The sequence below is a fragment of the Phyllopteryx taeniolatus genome, chromosome 13, assembly GCF_024500385.1.
Source record: "Phyllopteryx taeniolatus isolate TA_2022b chromosome 13, UOR_Ptae_1.2, whole genome shotgun sequence".
In the NCBI taxonomy this organism is placed as follows: Eukaryota; Metazoa; Chordata; class Actinopteri; order Syngnathiformes; family Syngnathidae; genus Phyllopteryx; species Phyllopteryx taeniolatus.
This window is the reverse complement of record NC_084514.1, coordinates 17,238,237-17,259,272: the sequence shown is the minus strand read 5'-3', so window position 1 is coordinate 17,259,272 and position 21,036 is coordinate 17,238,237. Positions and strand designations below refer to the sequence as shown.

The 21,036-nt window shown below is 49.4% G+C and overlaps 1 protein-coding gene across 2 annotated transcripts; it reads right to left on the bottom strand.

The window, feature by feature from the left end:
* Window positions 1-1,611: 1,611 nt before the first annotated feature.
* LOC133487648 (CREB-regulated transcription coactivator 2-like) lies at window positions 1,612-20,757 on the bottom strand. 2 transcript variants are annotated; one of them, XM_061794583.1, is made up of 15 exons: window positions 20,304-20,757; window positions 19,043-19,144; window positions 18,861-18,980; window positions 17,874-17,935; window positions 15,760-15,828; window positions 15,005-15,114; window positions 14,829-14,914; window positions 14,700-14,749; window positions 10,908-11,158; window positions 8,490-8,911; window positions 8,204-8,398; window positions 6,418-6,588; window positions 6,277-6,348; window positions 5,906-6,086; window positions 1,612-5,447 (listed from the first exon to the last, which is right to left on the bottom strand). In XM_061794583.1, exons 1-15 carry the CDS (start codon window positions 20,625-20,627, stop codon window positions 5,257-5,259), a joined length of 2,406 nt encoding a protein of 801 aa, XP_061650567.1. In that variant the 5' UTR covers window positions 20,628-20,757; the 3' UTR covers window positions 1,612-5,256. The 2 variants fall into 2 exon arrangements, with proteins under 2 accessions (XP_061650567.1, XP_061650568.1); XM_061794584.1 differs by lacking the exon at window positions 15,760-15,828 and having other exon boundaries at window positions 20,304-20,755.
* Between the last annotated feature and the right edge of the window lie 279 nt (window positions 20,758-21,036).

Sequence of the window (21,036 nt, the reverse complement as noted above, 5' to 3'; positions counted from 1 at the left end):
CTTTGTCACCGATTCTGTTCAGAACTTTTATGGACAGAATTTCTAGGCACAGCCGAGGCGTAGAGGGGGTCCGGTGTGGTGGTGATGATGTGGTTCTGTTGGCTTCATCAAGCAGTGACCTGCAACTCTCACTGGAGCGGTTCGCAGCCGAGTGTGAAGCGGCTGGGATGAGAATCAGCACTTCCAAATCTGAGACCATGGTCCTCGGTCGGAAAAGGGCAGCGCGCCCTCTCCGGGTCGGGGATCAGATCCTGCCCCAAGTGGAGGAGTTCAAGTATCTTGGGGTCTTGTTCACGAACCGCAAATATGCAAGTATTCACTGTATTGTTTTTCAGGACTTAGCAAAATGCATTGCGGGATACATTGAGGAGACCACAGAGGCGGCGATGACCTCGACTCGCCACACTTCCCGACAGCGCCGCAAAATGGCTGACACTTTACGGGTACTCCGAGCGCGTTCCTTTGGGAAACTCCGGCCGGTCGAGCGCCTCGTTCGTAAATTCAAAGAAAGGGAACGCGCTCGGCCTCTCGGAGTTCGGGCGGCAGATTGAATTTCCCAACGTGCTCCTGATTGGGCGAGACGCCGGCATCAGGGAGTGATTCCCAAGTCTTTATTGCATAAAAGTCAAACTCAGGCCCGGGGGCCAAATTTGGCCCGCAAGACCATATCAGATGTGTATTAGAGCTGGCCCGCCAGCATATAGCACATGCGCCACTATTATTCCAAATCCCAGAATGCTTTGCTAGCGTGTCGGCCCATCGGTCTCGAGCGCCCCTTCCCTTTCTGTTGCGGTCGTTAGCGACTACGCTACCGGTCTCCTCGAGCAAATGTGCACTTCCCCTTCCCAAAAATGGCCAAACGAAAGATGGAAAAGGGTTCGCTTCCAAGACAGGTGGGAGGCAGATTGTCTGTTGACTAAAGTCAAAGACAGACCTGTTTGTCGTGCGCGGAGCAAAGAATAGAACATCATTGAATTCATGTTTTTGAAATGCCCTTTATCAATCAACTCTTAGGCAGGGACTGTTAATAGTTTGAAGTTTGGATTTGTATTTATTTTTTGGGGTTGTCATTTGAAACAAGATTTACATGAAAACGAAAAGGCAGTCGGAGATAGATAAATAGAAGATGGAGAGACAGAAGAATTCATGTTATCTATTTAAATACAAAACAACAAATACCACTGACGTCTTGTATCGGAAATTAGATTTCTCGTGTTTATAATATTAACGTTTGTTTATTCCAGATTCGGTGTTTAAGCCAAATGTAAGCTTGTTGTCATATGATCAACTTTAAGGCTACATTTCTGCAGAGAAAGGAAACATGCACATCGCAGTGATTTTTCATTCAATATTGACTTTGGCCCGCGACGTTGTCCCAATTTCAAATTTTGGCCCACCGGGAATTTGAGTTTGACACCTCTGCTTTATTACATGTGGCACAAAAAACTCAAGAGTCTTAAGAAACTACTGACGCTTTTACTTTGAAGTCGCGGTACTATTGCGTTTATTTTGAAGTCGCGGGACTGCTGCTTTTCTTTTGAGGTAGCCGCACCGTTACTTTTATTTTGAAGTAGCGGTGCAGTTTCTTCCCCCTCAATGAGGAAACTTGACGAGTTCACATAAGGTTTATTTTCTGCAAAAAAAAGAATGAAGTAACAGTTTATAAATCTCTGTTAGCTGCTTTGCAAACATTCATATGTACAAACACGTCCCTGCTTATTACAAATTATTACAATTATTACAACACACGTGCGTGCACACGCACACAGTTCAGCCTAAAAGCAGGAGCCCAACAGCATCAAGAACATTCGAGCAAACCTTTGCAAAAATGTGACAAAATAGGAAATATGGCCTTTAGCTCATGGTGGGGGAGTTAGAAAGAATTAGGAAATATGGCCTTTATCTTATCCCTCAACAGCTCCCCCACTGGCAGAGTGTGCAACTGCATTGTGACTGCGTGATTGATTGCATAAAGCTAACGTGCAAGGACACGCAGGCGCGTACGTTTGGTTGGCTAAAATCAACTCGGAGGACTTGAAGGTGATTCGGTTGTCAGCGAGGCTGACTTTGACCTTTTGGAATTGCTCCAGCTCAAACGCGGAAGCGGGTGAAAACTTCCTGTCCAAAAAGGAAGTCGCCCCCGACGGGACCAACTGCGACCGCTCCCTCAGCTGGGAAAACCTTTTTTGTTTTTTTTAATCTCAGAGACAAAAGGAACCAAAAACCTGGCGAAACACACAAAGTAAGCCGTCATCCATAACATCACTCAACGTCTTGCTAACGTTTGTTCTTTTCAATTCTTCGCGCGTGACGAACAGGAAGTGACTCGGCGAAGGCCAGCACGCGTACATTCAGAGGGGGAGGAGCTTCCTGAACAATTTCGCTCGCTCATTGGTGGATTCAAAAGTGACTTGATCAGCGCCCAATCGTCGAGGGTTGTTCGATATCGGTAGGAGCATTCGCTCGAGTACTCGCCGATACCGACCGCACGTACTTTGGACACGTCAAAATTCAATGAACAAAATGAGGAGGATTTATTGGACGCCACATTTTTCCGCCTTAAGTATCGACGGCAGCCTTCGCGAGTACGCGATAGCTCGAAACAACTCCGTTCGGCTATTTTGGCTCCGGCGCCTCTCCGGGGCCGACTTACGCCCCGGACGAGTCTCCGGCCAAGCGGCCGATCGCACGATTTTTCCCAGTCGTCACTTTTGCTGACCGACGAGCTCGTTTTTGGGCCTTCCAACCGCTGCCGATTGGAATGTGTCATGATGGTTGGAAAAGGGGCGGGGCAAACGGTGACTAACCGCGTTATCAGCAGGCAAAAAGAAAAGGTTGCGGGTTCCATCCCGCCCCGGGTTGCATAGCAAAGCGGGAAGTAGACAAAGCCCGCCCAGCATCTAGTTCAGCTTCAGCTCCATGTACCAGTGCGCTCACGAGCAAGGACAATTCAACGCACTTGTATTGTTTTTTCCATTACTACTACTACTCGTGACTTACTCGTATATAATAAAACCTCAGGAGTAAACTACTGTGCTGCACTAGTAACCCTACTAGTTAGGAGCCGAGGTTTTGTGAGGCTGATTCCAATATTTTCCTGATTAATCGACCAAACTGAATTGAAAAAAGATATAAAATACACAGTATATAACTGCTGAACGTGAGCGAAAAATGTTTGAATGTCAATTATCTTTGTCGTATGTCGAAATGGGTTCATGTGTAAAAAAAACAAAAACAAACAAACAAATCGGCAAAATAATTTGCCAATTTTAGACGATTTGAAAAGGGTTCCCTTCCTACTAGTTTGGCCTCACTAGTAACATCGTTGTTGTAGTAGATTGTCAAAGTTGTCCTATACTAGTGCGCTTAAGCAACCTGCCTGAGCATTTATTCGATATCGTTGATATCCATCTTACGGTCCATGTACTAGTAGACTTTCTCCTTATTGGTAATACACGTCAAGTGAATCATATTACCAACAGTTGTTCTTCTAGTGCACTGAAATTGTCTTACTAGTGAGGACAAAGAGGATACGAGTACCCGAAGCTGGATATCATATAAATGTATTTGATATCCTTGATATTGAAATATCTAGTTTCAGGCCCATGTACTAGGAGTATGGTCCTTGTCCTCATTATTTAGACAATTTAGTGCACTAGTAGAACTGTATCTTAGTAGCTCTAGTCGTTGAAAAACATTACTAGACAAAGAGTGTAGTAGTACACAGGCCTTAAGGGGATATTGAATAAATGCATTCAATATGCTTTATCTCTAGTTTCAGGTAGATGTACTAGTAGGCGCTTTGTCCTTCCTGGTCCGTCAGACGGCGGTGACGCGAGTACCTTAGCACCACCAGGCGGCGATGTGGAGTCAAAGCAAGTGGAAAGCGTCTTTGAGTGCCTTAAAAAGCACCAGAGAAGCCCTAAGCCCTTATTATCATTACAATTCAGCACTAGTAGAGCCACTGTGTATTTGTGGCTCTAGTGGTGGGAAAAAACACACTCATACTAGTCTAGCAGGGTCTCCTAGTCGTTGTACTAGCTTGGCTGGATTGTCTTACAAAGCGCACTAGTGCACAGACGTCGGGTCGGATTTGAAGGCCGGACCTTCCGCGGGTTGAGGGTTGGACGACTTCCTGTCGTCGCCTGGAAACCTTCGTGGCTGACTTCCTGTCAAAAGGGCATCGGCGCCAAATCACCAGATCCTCAAAGCGCGAAACTTTGCCTGGGAATTCATTCGCGGCACTCGATGGAAATCATTGATTGACTTGAAGCTCGCCTCTCAACTCACTGACCGCCAGAGGCGTCTCGGCCGCAATGACCAACAGAAGCCCGTAGACGACGTCGCTTTCCAAGAGAAAGGTCAGCCGGCGATTACGAGCGAGACAAAAGGGCATTAGCGAGAAAGAGAGCGCGCGAGGCCGTGCCGAACGACGAACGCCAACCGCGTTCTAGTGGAGCCTCGCGCTGAGTCTGTCAACGTCGCGATTCTTACTTGAATATCTGCAAAACAAATGTCGTTTTCAAATTGCCTCACTAGTTCAAGGATGATGTCGGGATGAGTGAGGCGCGTTATTCTTTGTCGCGGTTCGCTGAAAGACGACTTTGGGAGCAAATGTGTTCCTGAAACCGGAGCGCCGGAGCGCGGGTTGCGGTCTGCGTGGTGAGCAGAGCCGAGAAGGGGCGGAGTCTCGCCACTGAGACTGTGACAGAGAAACACCGACCTGTGAAGTTGTCTTCTGTTGCTTAGTAAAGAACAGAAAAAGCTAGAAACAATCTTTTTTTTTTTCTGATGAGTCGACGCTTTCTTTCGGTGGAAATGCTCGAGAACGGCTGGCAATATGGGCAGCTGCTTTGAAAACATCTGGCGGTCATGGAGTTAAATGGTACTGATGCCCTGGCACGTGGGCAAGGAGGGCTAGCTACTTTGCAGATATCTGCTTGTGACAAAACAAACTGTTTACATTCATGCTTGAATGATCTCTATGAAATGACGGTAGAGGGAAGAGAGTTTGGGTGCGGGGTCGCGAATTTCACTATATGCTCGATGGAATATCAAATTAAAATACCCCCAATTCCCAATAAATTCCAAAGGAAAGTGTCCAATTTGAAATGATTCCAAAATCCCAAGATTCCCACGGACATTTACCGGTTGCACCCCTTTGCGACCGTAACGGCGGCGGCTGGGAAGCCGGCGAATGTTGCTCCGGACGCCGCGGCCCGCGCGGCGCGTCCGCCGGCCCGCGTCGGGCGGGGCTCACTTGAGTCTGTCCGAGCGGAAGGAGTCCTCTACGGCGGGGTCTGCCAGCATCAGGTCTCCCTCCAGCATGTCCAGCGCCAGCGCGTCCATTCTCAGCGGGTCGTCCAGACAGAACGGGTCCATCTCGAAACCCGGCACGTGCGACAGGGCGCTGGCGATCTCTTTGGACAAACCCGGCGGGGAGTCGCCTGAGGACGGACACACACACACACACACACACACACACACACACACACGTGCGGGCGCCGTCACGCAAAAAGCCTGGGCCGGTGAGCTGACTCCGGGGCTGGTTCCGTTGCCCCAACTCTACACGCGATTTTTGGACAGCGGACCTAGCTGGTTCCTTCGCATGTCCACCGAAAATCCATTTCGAGTGAGTAGGGAATGACGAATGCTCATTGAATTCATCCTCACTCCCTAATCGCTAGATCGGGATTTTCATTTAGTGGACTCCTACATCCAGGAGGCGAGACCAATCAAAAATAGGGAAACGAAACCCTTGATTTCAAAACTTTCTGTTATGTTTGAACTCAGCATATCAATCAAACAGGCCGATTATCTTGATGTGCGTAGCGGGCCGAAAACAAACTTCCCGCTCGGCTCGGCAGTCTGGTTTTGCGTTGCCGAAGGTCAAGTGTCAACCCACCGGTCAGGATGATGTTGGGGACGTTCTGGCGAGCGCCGCCACCGCAGTTGTTCTGGTTCTGCTTGTGGTTCTGGTTGTTGAGTGCGGCCCGCTCCAAGGACTGCTGCGCCGCCTGCGTGTCAACGTGGCCGCCGCTCAGCACGCCGCGGCTCACGACGTCACTCGGGCTGTCGCCGGGGAACTGATACACGACATTTGGGTCATGTGACGCGCGTTGACAGAAACGAGTCGCTTGTGTGATGCGTTTTTCACGTTACGTCCGCCTGGTCACGTGACGCGCTCGTCGTCCGAGTGACGCAAATCAAAACAATGATCGCGCGATGCGCATGTTGATCATATGACACGTGTCGATGCGTGACGCGTCGCCGTACCTGCTGGCCGGCCCTGCCGCCGAGCTGCATGTTTATGTACGAGTCGTCCAGCAGGGAGTTGAGCAAGGCATCCTGGGAAAACATCACGTTACCACGGCGACACGCACGGTCACCAAACGGGCCAGCACAGGGCTCACTCACGTTGTATGGGTCGGAGGTCAAGTGCAGTTGGGGGAGGTTCCCGCTCCTGTGTTGCTCCGCCTCCTGCACGAGCTGACACTGGGAGGTCAAGGAGCCGTGGAGGAACGGCTCCAAAGCCGCGCTGTTGTTCTTCGCCAGCGGCGTGCTGACCTGCGAGCTGCACGCACGCTGCTGCGCACATGCACGCACAAACAAACACGTGCTGTCACAAGAAAACCACGACAAGCTGAACGCAAACTAGGGCTGGCCAATTATGGAAAAAAAAAAAAAAAACAATCGCAAATATTTGGAATGACATCGAAATCATTTCGTTTTTAGTCAACTACCAAAACTCAACTATTAATAGCCGGAAATACATTGGTAACAAGTAAAACAATATAGAGCGGACCCTCGATAAAACCAACCCCGATATAACGGATATCGGATAAAACGGACCGTCGGGACTGAATAATGTGTCCAAAAACAGTTTCCATTCGTCTCTTTAGCTGCCGCTGACAAAGTCGTCTATTAGTTGCAGAACTGGCCGCTGTTGTTTACTAGCGCTACGCAGGCAGAGAATGGGGCTGACGTATTTCCGGGTCACAGATATACAATGACTAGATCCTCCCGTGCCTATGTGGCGGCCATGTTGAATGTAGCGCAATGACGTGGCAGCCGCGTTACGATGGTTCTATCGATTGTATATACAGACATCTGTGCTCAGAAGAGCGCATTACCGGGAACAGCTAAGATCCTGCGCTGAACCTTCAACCCGATCGAGGTTGAAGGAGATACCACCCGGGTGGGCAAGAAAAAGATATATAAAGATAGAAGAAATAAACTCTTGAGGAGTACAAAACACGAGTCTCTAGAGTCTGGAACATGCTATAGTCTGGTATAGCAACAGTTGTTTTTTGTCAAGCCGTTCGTCTTTGGCAAAATATTTGGAACGAGGAAGCACACTAATTCCTCGTGGCTCATGAAAGGGGCCTTGCCTATGATGGGTACTGTCCCTCAACAACGTCACCATGACCAAGCAAATTTAAGTTCAAATTTGGATAAAATGTGAAACTTTCAAACTTTATTTTCAATATTTACAATAACTTTGTATTGTACTCGGCGTTTTAGGCCATGAACAAAAACAAAAACAAACTACAAAACGATTTTGTACTGTACAGTAATGTGGGTGCATTGGGCCTAAAAAAAAAAAAGCGCTTCAATGTAATGGACAAATCGGCTCCATCGGACGAACCCCCACGCCCCTACTAGTCCCTTCTATGGAGGCTCCACTGTATTCAAATCATAGCAATAATAAAGAACATATTAAAAAGGGGCAGTGTGGCGCACGCTTGGAGCTTGAAGACAGAGCGGAGAAGAAGAAGGTCTCGATCGAAGAATATATGTATTGTTATATGACCTGCGTGTATCTGTTACGACAGCGTTTGGATGTGAATAAATCCCACCTGTGATGTCTAATGCTAGTTTTTGCTAGCCAGTTAATAGGGTTTTCTATTGAGCGTGAGCATTAAGATGACAACCAAAAAGTACGTCAATATACAATGTCCGACATTCTTTTTGTTGTGCGTCTAGCTTTACAGTCAACTCCAACTGAGGTGTCGAGAAACGCCTTCAAGCACCTCAGGCAGAGCACAAGAACGTACGTCACAACACAGGAAAGCTGCGCGCGCACGTTTTTCTTCCATTCTAATGTTTTTTTAGGATGGAGAGAAGCCAAAATCCAAATCACGATGACATTTACATTTGTCGCCTGGCACTAACACGACCCGTTTGGTCTTTGTTCCGGTACCGTTCCAAAGTGCTGCGCGTTGAGCAGGTTCTGCGACGCCGTCTGCTGGAGCCGGACCATCTGCGCTTGATGCTGACTCAGCTGGGCGGCCTGCTGCTGGTGGGCGGGCTGAGCGGCGCCCTGGTGCTGCTGGCCCAGCGGGTACGGGGGTAAGCGGTGGTCCACGGGCAGCCTACTCGTGTCCAGGGGCACGCCCTGAGGGAGGGGGGAGTGAAGGGGGCACTCACCTCACCCGTCACATGTCAACGGCACTGTGTGTGCGCGCGTGCGTGTGTGTGTGTAATACCTGCGTGATGGAGGACAGCGTGGGCGAGAGGGTGGGCGAGAACTGCTTGGAGTGATGCCGCCGGGCGTCCCCCCCCGCGCCTGGCAGGACAAGCGGCGAGGGTTGCGCCCGTCTCCGCGGCGACGTGCTGAGAGCGGGCGTGTAGGAGGCGGAGCCGCCGCAGCAGTAGGCGGGGTTGGCACCGCCGGGGGCCGACTGGAGGGAGGAGCTGCTTAGGGACGAGTGCAGCGATTGGCTGCTGAGGGAGGAGGGCAGGGAGGGGGAGGAGCCCAGCGACGGATTGCTGAGCGATGAGTGCAAGGAGGCGGAGCTTAGGGAGCCGCTGAACGAGCGGCTGCTGAGCGACGCCTGGATGTTGGGGTTGCTCAGCGACGACTGCAGGGACGGGTTAGCGAGCCCGCTCCCCAGCGAGCCCGGCCCACCTAAGGGAGGGAAGATGGCGGCTGTCACGTGGCCTGCTTTCTGATTGGTGGGCTGCACAATATTTGGTTGGAGCATCATCATCGCAATGTACGTGTGTGCAATAGTCACACCGTCCTGAAATATACATTGTCGTGAAAAAGGATTGGGCCCATTTTTTTGTATCAAACAAATGGAAGCCAAGTGAACTTAAAATGAATGCTGATTTCATTGTGAAAAAGTAATTACCCCCCCTTGCTAGAACATGAATTAATTGTTTTTGGCTAATTTTCACTGATCACACCTAAGCCTGATAGCCTCCAGACATGTTTCATCAAGAAATCACTTCAACAGAATCTGTCCCGACAAAATCAAGTTGGACAAAAGATCTAAAAAAGCTGCAACAAAATGACATGATCCAAAGAAATTCCAGAAGTCGAGAAATAAAGTAACTGACATCTATCAGTCTGGAAAGGGTTACAAAAGCCATTTCTAAGGCTTTAGGAGTCCAGCGAACCATAGGGAGAGCCATTAACCTCACATGGAGAAAACATGGAAGAGTGGTGAACCTTCCCAGGAGTGGCCGACCTACAAAGATTACCCCGAGAGAACAGCAATGACTCATCCAGGAGGCCACAAAGGAACTTAGGACAACTTGTAACGGACTGCAGGCCTCCCTTGCCTCACTTAAGGTCAGAGTTCATGACACAAAAATAAGGAAGAGACTGGGCAAAAATGGCATCCATGGCAGAGTTCCAAGGCCAAAACCACTGCTGACCCAAAAGAACATAAAGGCTCGTCTTACTTTTGCAAAAAAACATCTGAATGATTCCCAAGACTCTTGGGAGAATATCATATGGACTGACGAGATGAAAGTTGAGCTTTTTGGAAGGTGTGTGTCTCGTTACGTTGTTGTAAATGCAGCACAGCACTTCAGAAAAAGAACATCATAGCAACAGTCAAACATGGTGGTGGTAGTGTGATGGTCTTGGGCTGCTTTTCTCCTTCAGGACCTGGACAACTTGCTGTGATTGACCATGAATTCTGCTCTTCAACAGAATCCTGTTGATCCTGATCCAGAATCCAAAATCCTGAAGGAGCATGTTAAGCCATCAGTTTGTGAGCTAAAGCTGAAGCGCACTTGGGTTCTGCAGCAGGATAACAATCCAAAACACACCAGCAAGTCAACTTCTGAATGGCTTGAAAAAACAAAGTCTTTGTGCTGAATTCAAAAATTCTGCAAGGAAGAGCGGGCCGCAATATCGCCACAGAGATGTGAAAGACTCATTGGCAGTTCTAGAAAAGGATTTCAGTTGTTGCAGGTGAGGATGGCCCAACCAGGTCTTAGGTTGAGTGGGCCATTACTTTTCACACAGGGCCAGCTAACTGAATGGTTTTTTTTTTCCTTCATAAATAAAATCACAATTTAAAAACAGCATTTTAAGTTCACTTGGGTTATATTTTTCAGGTATTGACATTTGTTTGATGATCTTAAGCATTAAACATTAGCAAGTATGCAAAAATATAAGAATTTGAGAAGGGGGCAAATATTTTTTCTCGGCACTATACAGTGAATCAACAGTCATATTTAAAGAGACCAGCAGATGGACCTGTTTGGAAATGCTAATCGAAAGAATGTACACCTGCTGCATTTATGGCGCTCTTCAGAACGAAATAGCGCGAGGTGCTTTCAGGAACACTGCGTAAATGGGAGTGAATGTATTCTTTTGTCATACAGTACTAGCAAAATTATGATTTTTCTCAGAATGCTTTAGTTAAAACACTGTACAATCACACTGCGATAATATGGAATTTATTTGATAAGAATCGATCCATTAGTTTGTTAATATCGTCAGCCAGAGCTGCAAGGAATACAAAGGTATCAATGTCCTTTCACCATCGTTCCTGTCATAGTGTGTTGTGGGTTTTTGCTTGCACGTTAAGGACTATTGCCTGTGTTTGTTTGAATACCTCATTCAAAAAAATTTAATAACTTTAAAAAAAAAAAAAAACTCTCACCGGGCTGTTGGTGATGGCGGAAGAAGCCGTCGCCTCCCTCGACGTCGCCGGTGTCGATGCCCAACTGGGTGAGCGTGGACGCCAGGTTGCCCGCGCTGCCGCCGGGGTAGGCCGGCTCATCATGGTCCAGCGGCGTGGGCAGAGGTGACGGGAAGTGAAGGCTGGACAGGTCCGGGAGAGAACCGCTGATGTTGAGAGCCGACGGGACGCCGTGGGCGGGGCCGGACGGTTGCTCGGGCGACACGAACACGCTTAACACGCACAAACAAATACGTGCAATTCAGGTCATTGATTAAACAAAGCAGAACGCAGGAGGCGGCGTCTCGGCTGACCCGAACGCTAGACGCGGCCCGTTCGAACTCTTGGACCGGAACTAAAACTTCACACCTTGCATGTTGTTTCGCATTGCTTCTTCTTATACAACCCCAATTCCAATGAAGTTGGGACGTTGTGTTCAACATAAATAAAAACAGAATACAATGATTTGCAAATCATGTTCAACCTATATTTAATTGGATACACTACAAAGACAAGATATTACATGTTCAAACTGATCAACTTTATTGTTTTTTTAGCAAATAATCATGAACTTAGAATTTTATGGCTGCAACACGTTGCAAAAAAGCTGGGACAGGCTCATGTTTACCACTGTGTTACATCACCTTTTCTTTTAACAACATTCAGTAAAGGTTTGGGAACTGAGGACACTAATTGTTGAAGCTTTGTAGGTGAAATTCTTTCCCATTCTTGCTCGATGTACAGCTTCAGCTGTTCAACAGTCCGGGGTCTTCATTGTCGTATTTTACGCTTCATAATGCGCCACACATTTTCAATGGGAGACAGGTCTGGACTGCAGGCAGGCCAGTCGAGTACCCGCACTCTTTTACTACCAAGCCACGCTGTTGTAACACGTGCAGAATGTGGTTTGGCATTGTCTTGCTGAAATAAGCAGGGGCATCCATGAAAAAGACGTTGCTTGGATGGCAGCATATGTTTGTCCAAAACCTGTATGTACCTTTCAGCATGAATGGTGCCTTCACAGATATGCAAGTTACCCATGCCATTGGCACTAACACAGCCCCATACCATCACAGATGCTGGCTTTTGAACTTTGCGTCCATAACAGTCCGCATGGTTCTCTTCCTCTTTGGCCCGGAGGACATGGAGTCCACAATTTCCAAAAACAATTGAAATGCGGACTCGTCGGACCACAGAACACTTTTCCCCTTTTCATCAGTCCATCTTGGATGAGCTCGGGCCCAGAGAAGCCGGTGGCGTTTCTGGGTGTTGTTGATAAATGGCTTTTGCTTTGCATAGTAGAGTTTCAAGTTGCACTTACAGATGTAGCGCCGAACTGTATTTAGTGACAATGGTTTTCTGAAGTGTTCCTGAGCCCACGCGGTGATATCCTTTACACATCGATGTCGGTTTTTGATGCAGTGCCGCCCGAGGGCTCGAAGGTCACGGGCATTCAATGTCGGTTTTCGGCCTCGCCGCTTACATGCAGTGATTTCTCCAGATTCTCTGAACCTTTTGATGATATTATGGACCCTAGATGATGAAATCCCTAAATTCCTTGCAATTGCACGTTGAGGAACATAGTCCTTAAACTGTTGGACTATTTTCTCACGCACTTGTTCACAAAGAGGCGAACCTCGCCCCATCTTTGCTGGTGAATGACTGAGCAATTCAGGGAAGCAATCATGGCACCCACCTGTTCCCAATGAGCCTGCTTTGATGAGCATACCTCAACTTTTTTTGCCACCTGTCATAGCTTTTTTGGAACGTGTTGCAGCCATCAAATTCTAAGTTTATGATTATTTGCTGAAAACAATTAAGTTTATTGGTTTGAACATGAAATATCTTGTCTTTGTAGTGTATTCAATGAAATATAGGTTGAACATGATTTGCAAATCATTGTATTCTGTTTTTATGTATGTTTAACACAATGTCCCAACTTCATTGGAATTGGGGTTGTACTATTCACACTTGAATTTGAATTGGTATTATTACCATCTATGTTTCATGCTGCACCATCGGGCCAAGAAAAAGTCCCAGTTGTCAATGTACAGTGGGGCAAAAAAGTATTTAGTCAGTCAGGGGGACCAAGTTGTCCCACTTGAAAAGATGAGAGACCTCACCTATGAGAGACAAAATGAGGGGGGGGGAGGGGAAATCGAGAAAATCACATTGTCTGATTTTTATAGAATTGATTAGCAAATTATGGTTGAAAATAAATATTTGGTCAATAACAAAAGTTCGTCTCAATAATTTGTTATATAACCTTTGTTGGCAATGACAGAGGTCAAAGGTTTTCTGTCTTCATAAGGTTTTCACACAGTGTTTCTGATATTTTGGCCCATTCCGCCATGCAGATCTCCTCTAGAGCAGTGATGTTTTGGGGCTGTCGCCGGGCAACGCAGACTTTCAACTCCCTCCAAAGATTTTCTATGGGGTTGAGATCTGGAGACTGGCGAGGCCACTCCAGGACCTCGAAATGCTTCTTACGAAGCCACTCCTTTGTTGCTCGGGCGGTGTGTTTGGGATCATTGTCATGCTGAAAGACCCAGCTACGTTTCATCTTCAAAGCCCTTGCTGATGGAAGGTTCTCCTCACTCAAAATCTCACCATACATGGCCCCATTCATTCTTTCCTTTACACTGATCAGTCGTCGTGTTCCCTTTGCAGAAAAACAGCCCCAAAGCATGATGTTTCCACCCCCATGCTTCATAGTACATATGGTGTTCTTTGGATGCAACTCGGCATTTTTTCTCCACCAAACACGACAAGTTGAGTTTTGACCATAAAGTTCTATTTTGGTTTCATATGACATTCTCACAATCCTCTTCTGGATCATCCAAATGCTCTCAAGCAAACTTCAGACGGGCCTAGACATGTACTGGTTTAAGCAGGGGGACACGTCTGGCACTGCAGGATTTGAGTCCCTGGTGCCGTAGTGTGTTATTGATGGTAGCCTTTGTTACTTTGGCCCCAGCACTGTGCAGGTCATTCACTTGGTCCCCCCGTGTGGTTCTGGGGTTTTTACTCACTGGTCTTGTGATCATTTTGACTCCACGGGGGGAGATCTTGCGTGGATTCCCAGATTGAGGGAGATTATCAGCGGTCTTGTATGTCTTCCATTTTCTAATAATTGCTCCCACAGTTGATTTCTTCACACCAAGCCGCTTACCTATTGCAGATTCAGTCTTCCCAGCCTGGTGCCGGTCTACAATTTGTTTCTGGTGTCCTTTGACAGCTCTTTGGCCTTGGCCATAGCGGAGTTTGGAGTGTGACTGTTTGAGGTTGTGGACAGGTGTCTTTTATACTGATAACGAGTTCAAACAGGTGCCATGAATACAGGTAACCGGTGGAGGACAGAGGAGCCTCTTAAAGAAGAAGTTACAGGTCTGTGAGAGCCAGAAATCGTGCTTGTTTGTAGGTGATACAAAATACTTATTTTCCACCATAATTTGCTGATAAATTCTGTAAAAATCAGACAATGTGATTTTCTTCCTCTTTTTGTCTCTCATAGGTGAGGTATACCTACGATGGAAATTACAGGCCTCTCTGATCTTTTGAAGTGGGAGAACTTGCACAATTGGTGGCTGACGAGATGGTTTTTTTGCCCCACTGTAGCCTTCACTGATAACATTCTTGATAACCATTCTGACTGGCCGTGATGCGCCTTATAAACATTAACACTGTGTTAGTGCACGCATGTGTGTGTGTTAAGAGGGCATAAGTGATGCCAGTACAGTGTGTGTGTGTGTGTGTGTGGGAGGTGGGGCGTACTTGATGCCAGGAACTTCACATGACTTTGGTCTGGAGGTCATCATAGGAAACTGAATGCATAAAAAAAAATCAAACGTAATCAGCCACTACTGAATGCGTCTGCACGTGTGCGCGTGTGTGATGTTTGACCTTCTTAGCGTCCCAAGCTTTGTTGGGCAGGAGCTTGGCGTCGTCCAGCACGTTTTCCTCGATGGGCGGGACGGGGTACGGAAAGACTGAGGGCAGACAGGGTTGTCAGGGCGACGCCGCAGCACGGCATTTGAGCGGCTTCGGCTCAGAGCGGGCGGGGCTTATGCGTGTCTCACCGTTGCGTCTTCCGCCGTGCAGCCTGAGGGTGTGGCCACCCGCGGCGAAAGGGTCGCCCGACAGCGGCGGGTTCATCGCGCTGGTGTGGAGGGCCGAGTCGGAGTTGGTCCTGTTGGATAGCGCACGCGCGCACGCACGCACGCACGCACACACACACGCACACGGGCTGTCAGCGATCCAATCGACGTGCTCGACCAATCACAGGCCACCATCTGGCCTCCTCGCTACGATGTTAAAAAGCTGTCGCCGAGGCAAGCACTGTGATTGGTTCACACAAACTGACCGCCCGCAGCCAGCCAATCGCATAACAGGAAATGCACGCCGCCGGGGGCGTGGCTCAAGGAAAGAAAGGAACGCGCAGAGGAGAAGATCTACTCAGGCAGATGTTGGCTAATGAGAATGGAGAGAAAAGATGGATGGAGGAAACGAGCAAAAAAGATCAGGAAGAAGGGGAGGAGGAAAGCAGGAACAGCGATAAGAAGAGGAAAGGGAGGAGAAGAGGAAGCGGAAGAGGAGAAGGAGGCAAGAGGAAGGAAGAAGAAGGGCGAGGAGAAGAGGAAAAGGAGAAAGAGGAAGAAGGGTGAGGAAGATGAGAAAAAAAGATGATGAACAAGAAAAGGAGGAAGAGGAACAAGAGAATGAAGCGAGTATGAGAGGCAAGCAAGCAAAGGGGAGGAAAATAAGAAAGGGAAGGAGATGAAGAACAGCAAGAGGAGGAGAGAAGAAGAAGAGGAGGAAGAGGAGGAGGATTCACCTGTTGAGCGCAGTGGTTGGGAGACGTAACAAGTGGCTTTTGTCCCCCGGGAAGATTCCGGACCAATTCCTTTTCACCATCGACAAGAACAGAACGGTACGTTATTGGCCTCCGCCGTCCGCCCGGCGACAAGCAGGAGGAGCGAGAGGAAGAAGCGCGGGATGAAGGCAGCAAGGAAAAGCGCAGGCGGGATGACAAGATGGCGGAAGCCTCCGAATAACATCCCCGAAGGTCGCCACGGGAGCCTTCTTTGCGGTTAGAAAAGCGGAGGGAAGAACGCAGCCGGACTCCCCGAAGGAGGAGGAGGAGGGACAAAGACGGGAAAAGAGGAAGTGGCTTGCCAGCGGGTTAGCGCTCCGAAGCGTTGGTCGCTTCGCACGTTCACAACGTCACCGAGGCCGTGTTGGGAATCGCTCGCCGGCGCCCGCCGCTACGGAGTCAGTCGACAGCCATTTCCAAGTCTTGTTGCTGTGTGTCTGGCCCCTACATAATCTATTCCACTTTGGGAAAATCCTCGTGTCGTCGTTAGGGAGTCTTCCATTCATCTTTCAGCCCTGGAGTCGACTACATACAGGCACACCTCCGAAAATGAGAATATCGTGAAAAAGGAATACGATATTTTAGGTCATCCGATTCAGAAAGCAAAACTGTGAACGGTCACACACAGATGGAAATCGTTCAAGCAGTTGTTCCGTGACGTTTTGAATCATGGAAAATGAGAATATTGTGAAAAGTTCCAACGTGGAAAACTCGCACCTCAATCAGCTAATCAGGGGCGAACACCCGCAAAGGTTTCCTGACTGAACCTTGAAACGGAAACGGTCTCTGAGTCTGGATCGGGAGGCGACACGACGGCGGGGTCAGGCAGACTCGAGCGGCGTGCCGGAGCCGCGAACACGGCGGTCGCCAAGCAAGACGAGCGCCGCATCCGAGCAAATGGAGTGAAAACACGTGCTAGCGAAAGCGCAGCGCAGCTTTGAGAGGACCGTCGAGCCAGAGCCACTGAAGAATTTGGGGGGGAGCCTCACAGGGACTGGATCGAGGCCAAGAGCCACCGCACACCGACCGGTACCCGACGCGGACCCCAAATGCGGCATTCCTCGCGTGGAGTCGCTCCAGAACCACAGATGACCTTGGAAGGAGTCGAAGGCCTGGACTGTCGCTCCGTGCTCCGACGTCCTCTTTCAGATCATTTCATCCTCATCACAAGTCCATTTTGCATTTCATTTGGAAATCCAGGACCCAGAGTCCGGAAGCGCACGATCCAGCACGTTCGCCATGTCGTCCGCTGCCGTCGCCGCTGTGTTTCCTCAAGTCCGTGGGAACTTTTGCCGACGAGCTGTCCGGAGAGGCCGATTTGAGTTTCCGGCAGGAGCCGGCGGAGTCCCCTGACCTGAACCCCGTCGAAAATCTCTCGAGAGGAAGACGACGAAGACGCCGGAGCCGACGACGCGGATGCCCAGAAGGCGGCCGCCGACGCGAGCTGGACTAGCGCGGCGCCCTCACGCAAAAGGATCAAAACATACCTTGACAATTTGCGCTTCAAACCTCTTTTTCATTGCTCTTTGGTGGTATTCTCATTTTCTGAGACTGAATGTTCATTCTCTGCAAGCCATCTTCATCAAAAGGAAAAGAAATGATTGCTCGAAAGAAAGATTTCACTCTACGTGCAATGAATCTATTTCCAAATAACTGTTTGCCTTTCTGAAATGACGGAGAAAAAATACGGACTGATTCACTTTTTCACGATAAATCGAATTTTGGGAGATGTACCTGTAGTCCACTGTATAAAAATCCCAAGGATCTTCGATTAATCGTTTCAGCCCTGGTCTCAACTATAAAGTCCGCTACGTGGCGATTGGGGCGTAGGGAACGAGGAACGATTCCCAACGCAGAATCGTTCACGCCCCGCCCCTCCTCCCGAATCACTGCAAAGGCCTTTTCGGTGCACAAGGGAGGAACTATGAATCGTGATGTGAACAGCAATGAAAATCCAGCAAGTAGGGAAACGCGTCAAAGATTCCCAACGCGGCCAAAGGCTCCGAGGAGCAGCGAGATGGCCGCAGACAGAGTCTCCGTGGAGACGAAGGAGGGGGCGGGGTCAGAGACCGTACCTTCTCCAGCTGGGGTCCGGGGGCGGGGACAAGTAGGCGGAGTTATAAGGAGAGTTGTCCACCTGAGGAGACCGCTGTTAAGAAGGCATCGACTTTCACATCGAGCGCACTTTCTGAGGAATTAGGGCCGGTCGATGGATCGATTGTATCCTTTAATTCGAGTTTCTTTCATTGGAAAGCAAAGCGACCAAAGCAAAAAGGCTCATTTGCGGGGAAAGCGTCATTGTCATTCGCTTTTTCTACAACTGGAGCGCAAATCATCGCTTTCAATCTTTGATTTTGAGGCCGTATTTGAGTTTCCCTACAGTTTTACATCCATCGTTCTATTGATTTTTTCGATCAATTTATTCAATAATTGATCTTGCAATAAAGTTCATTGCAAAATGTTGTTGTTGTTCTTCATTTGGCATTGTTTACACGCAACAATGACGCAATTTCAGGCGAGAGGGCGAGATCCTCCGCTACCTTTTGGGAAGGCCTCGGCGACTTCTCGCTACTGACTAATGCCAGCGAAGGGCTACTAGTTCAAGAAAGACTTCTGAGGCAGCTTCAGGCTCAACTACATCAATTACACGGTAGTTACATGACAGCTGCAAATAACCACTATTTTCCTTTTAAGGTTGAAGTGACTCTTATTTTTTTCCACAAATTGCTGATGAATGAGTTCGGGGTTTGGTCCCCAACATCTGTCAGAAAATGGGAAAGAATGTCACTCATTGTTTTCCAGTCTAAGTCAAAGCAGATGTTTTCAATCGTCTTATTTGGATTCCGCACAAAAGACATCGAGTCTGCTTTCACCGATGACGACAGAAATGGGAGAAAATTTGCCGGTGAGGCCGAAATCAGAGGATGTGGACAATTCCAAACAATGACCGGACGGCGAAGACAGCTGTCGAAGAATTTGACCATCGATTAGTTGCGGAGGAATCCACGACACCTGGGATTTTCCCGATAAAGGCGCTCTCGGGGACGCGCCCCAAAGGATACTTGTCGGTTGCGGTAGGGCCTGACGGGCGACATGAAGCGGCGTTCCCTGTGGACGCGCTCCACCAGGCCGTGATGGCGCGTGGAGCGGGCCGACTCCAGCGGCGACGGCGGGAAGGAGCCCTGCACGCAAACACACGCGGTCAACCGGACGCTTCCTGCCGCTCCGGCGGCGGCGCGCTCACCTGCGGGTCCTGAGGGCCGCGGCCGATCTGGTTGACGTTGGGCAGCGAGCCGCCGTAGTACGGACCCTGAGCGCGGGCCAGCCGCAGCTTCTGCGCCTGCAGCTGGACACCAAATGACAAACTTGTTACCGCCGCGACTTCTCCATGACGTGCTAACACGCTAAGGCGCTAACAGCGATAGCGGTACCCGAGGTATCTATGTAACGGTCCTAACTATGGTCACAGGAGAAACACTGATAACTGTGGCGACTTGGTAATGCTTTGGTAACCGTGGCGACTTTCGGTTCAAAGAAAAACTTTCATTGATTTAGTGACCATCACCGCGGGAACGGTGGTAACTACGGTAACAGTACTCATCGACATTCGGGTCGTCCCCAAAAAGTCGACGTCACATCGGTAAATTGTGAAGGTCCGCAAACATGAGTAACTATGGGAACTGCGGTAGCGCTCGTTAAGGTAACTACGGAAAGGGTGGCAAGGGTGGCAAGGGCGATATTGCCGGCGCAGTTAGCTGCGGTAACTACGTAACGTACGAGCCCTCGTAACACTGGTAACAGTGGTAGCTATGGTAACCGAGTGAACAATGGTTTGGTACCTAAGGTAAGGGCGGTAACTATGGCGACTGCGCCAGCGAGCATGACGTCACAACGGAACTCCACATGGCCCACTTTGATTGACAGCCAATGTGAAAACAGTTCGTTACAACATCAACTTCAACAAACTCGACTTAACAATCTTGGCTTTGATTAGTAAATAGTACATTGCACTGAAACCAAGTTCAACGACTCAACTAGGTGTAGAAGGTCTTGTTAGTGAGTTGGCTGACTAGTTAAGTAGCTAGCAGCCCGCCAAAACATGCATGCAGGTGGAAGCGTTGGAGGGCTGTCACACCAAAGTGACCATTTGGAAAGCAGACAGGATTTGGACGCTGTGTGGGTTTCCAAGCAGACACCTCGGCGTCGTCCGCCAAGTTTTGACGCGATGACGCGGGGATCCGCTGTGAATCGGACTTCCGGCGTGCGCTTGCGAGCGAGCTCCGATAGTAAACAAGCCGACTAGCCGCACGAGCTAACATGCTAAGTACGCTAACGACACCGGGAAGCGGACGACGAGCCGCTCGCCGCTCGCCGACGTCCACGCCGTCGACTGGCGGCTCTCGAGTCAGGCCGCCGGCGGGCTCCAGGGCCAAGTTGTTCCCGGCCGAGGCCAGCTTGTTCCCGGCCGAGGCCTGCGCTCCCCCTCCGCCTCCGCCTCGGCTTACCCTCGTCGACGTGATGTCCATCATGACCTCGTGGAAGGCGGCCGTCTCCTCGGCCTGCCGCTGCGTGTGCAAGGCGATCTTCTCGCTGAACTTGCGGGGGTTGGAGCCCCCGGGGGAGCCGCCGGGTCCCGGCGCTGGGCCGCCTGAGCCCGCAGACATGTTGTGTTCGCCCGCGACCGCAGCAGCGTGACGCGTACCCGAGATCGCCTCCGCGCCGACGCCGAGAGCGCTCACTCCGCAGCGACGTTCGGAGGCCGCGCTCGCACACGTTGAAAATAAGGCGAAGGAACTCTGAGTGATTAAAAGCGACCTCGGGTGCGACATGGTGACAACTTCAAACCGAGATGACTTTCAACACATCCACCTGGAGGCCAGTGCGGTCCGCCCTGCCCTCACGTCCGGATATGGACAAGCGCAGCGATCCGGTCATTTGCTTAATGACGTCGAACATTCTACATCCGGGCACCCGGAGGTGGTTGTGTTGTTTGGTTGTCATGGTAACTCGTCCACAAAGCAACAAGCGGGCCGGACGCCCTCTTCTCGCTATGACAGAACCAAGACAGAGTGACATTTGACGTCGGGGTGAGTCATCTGTCAGCATAAACTATCTTGGCTTTTGCTGGGACAAAGTGGCAGCACGCCATCTGCCGGTCACGCTCTGCAACTGCAGCCAACAACAAACGCGTTTACTTTCAACGAAAACAAAAAATCAATCTATTTAGAATTAGTCCAC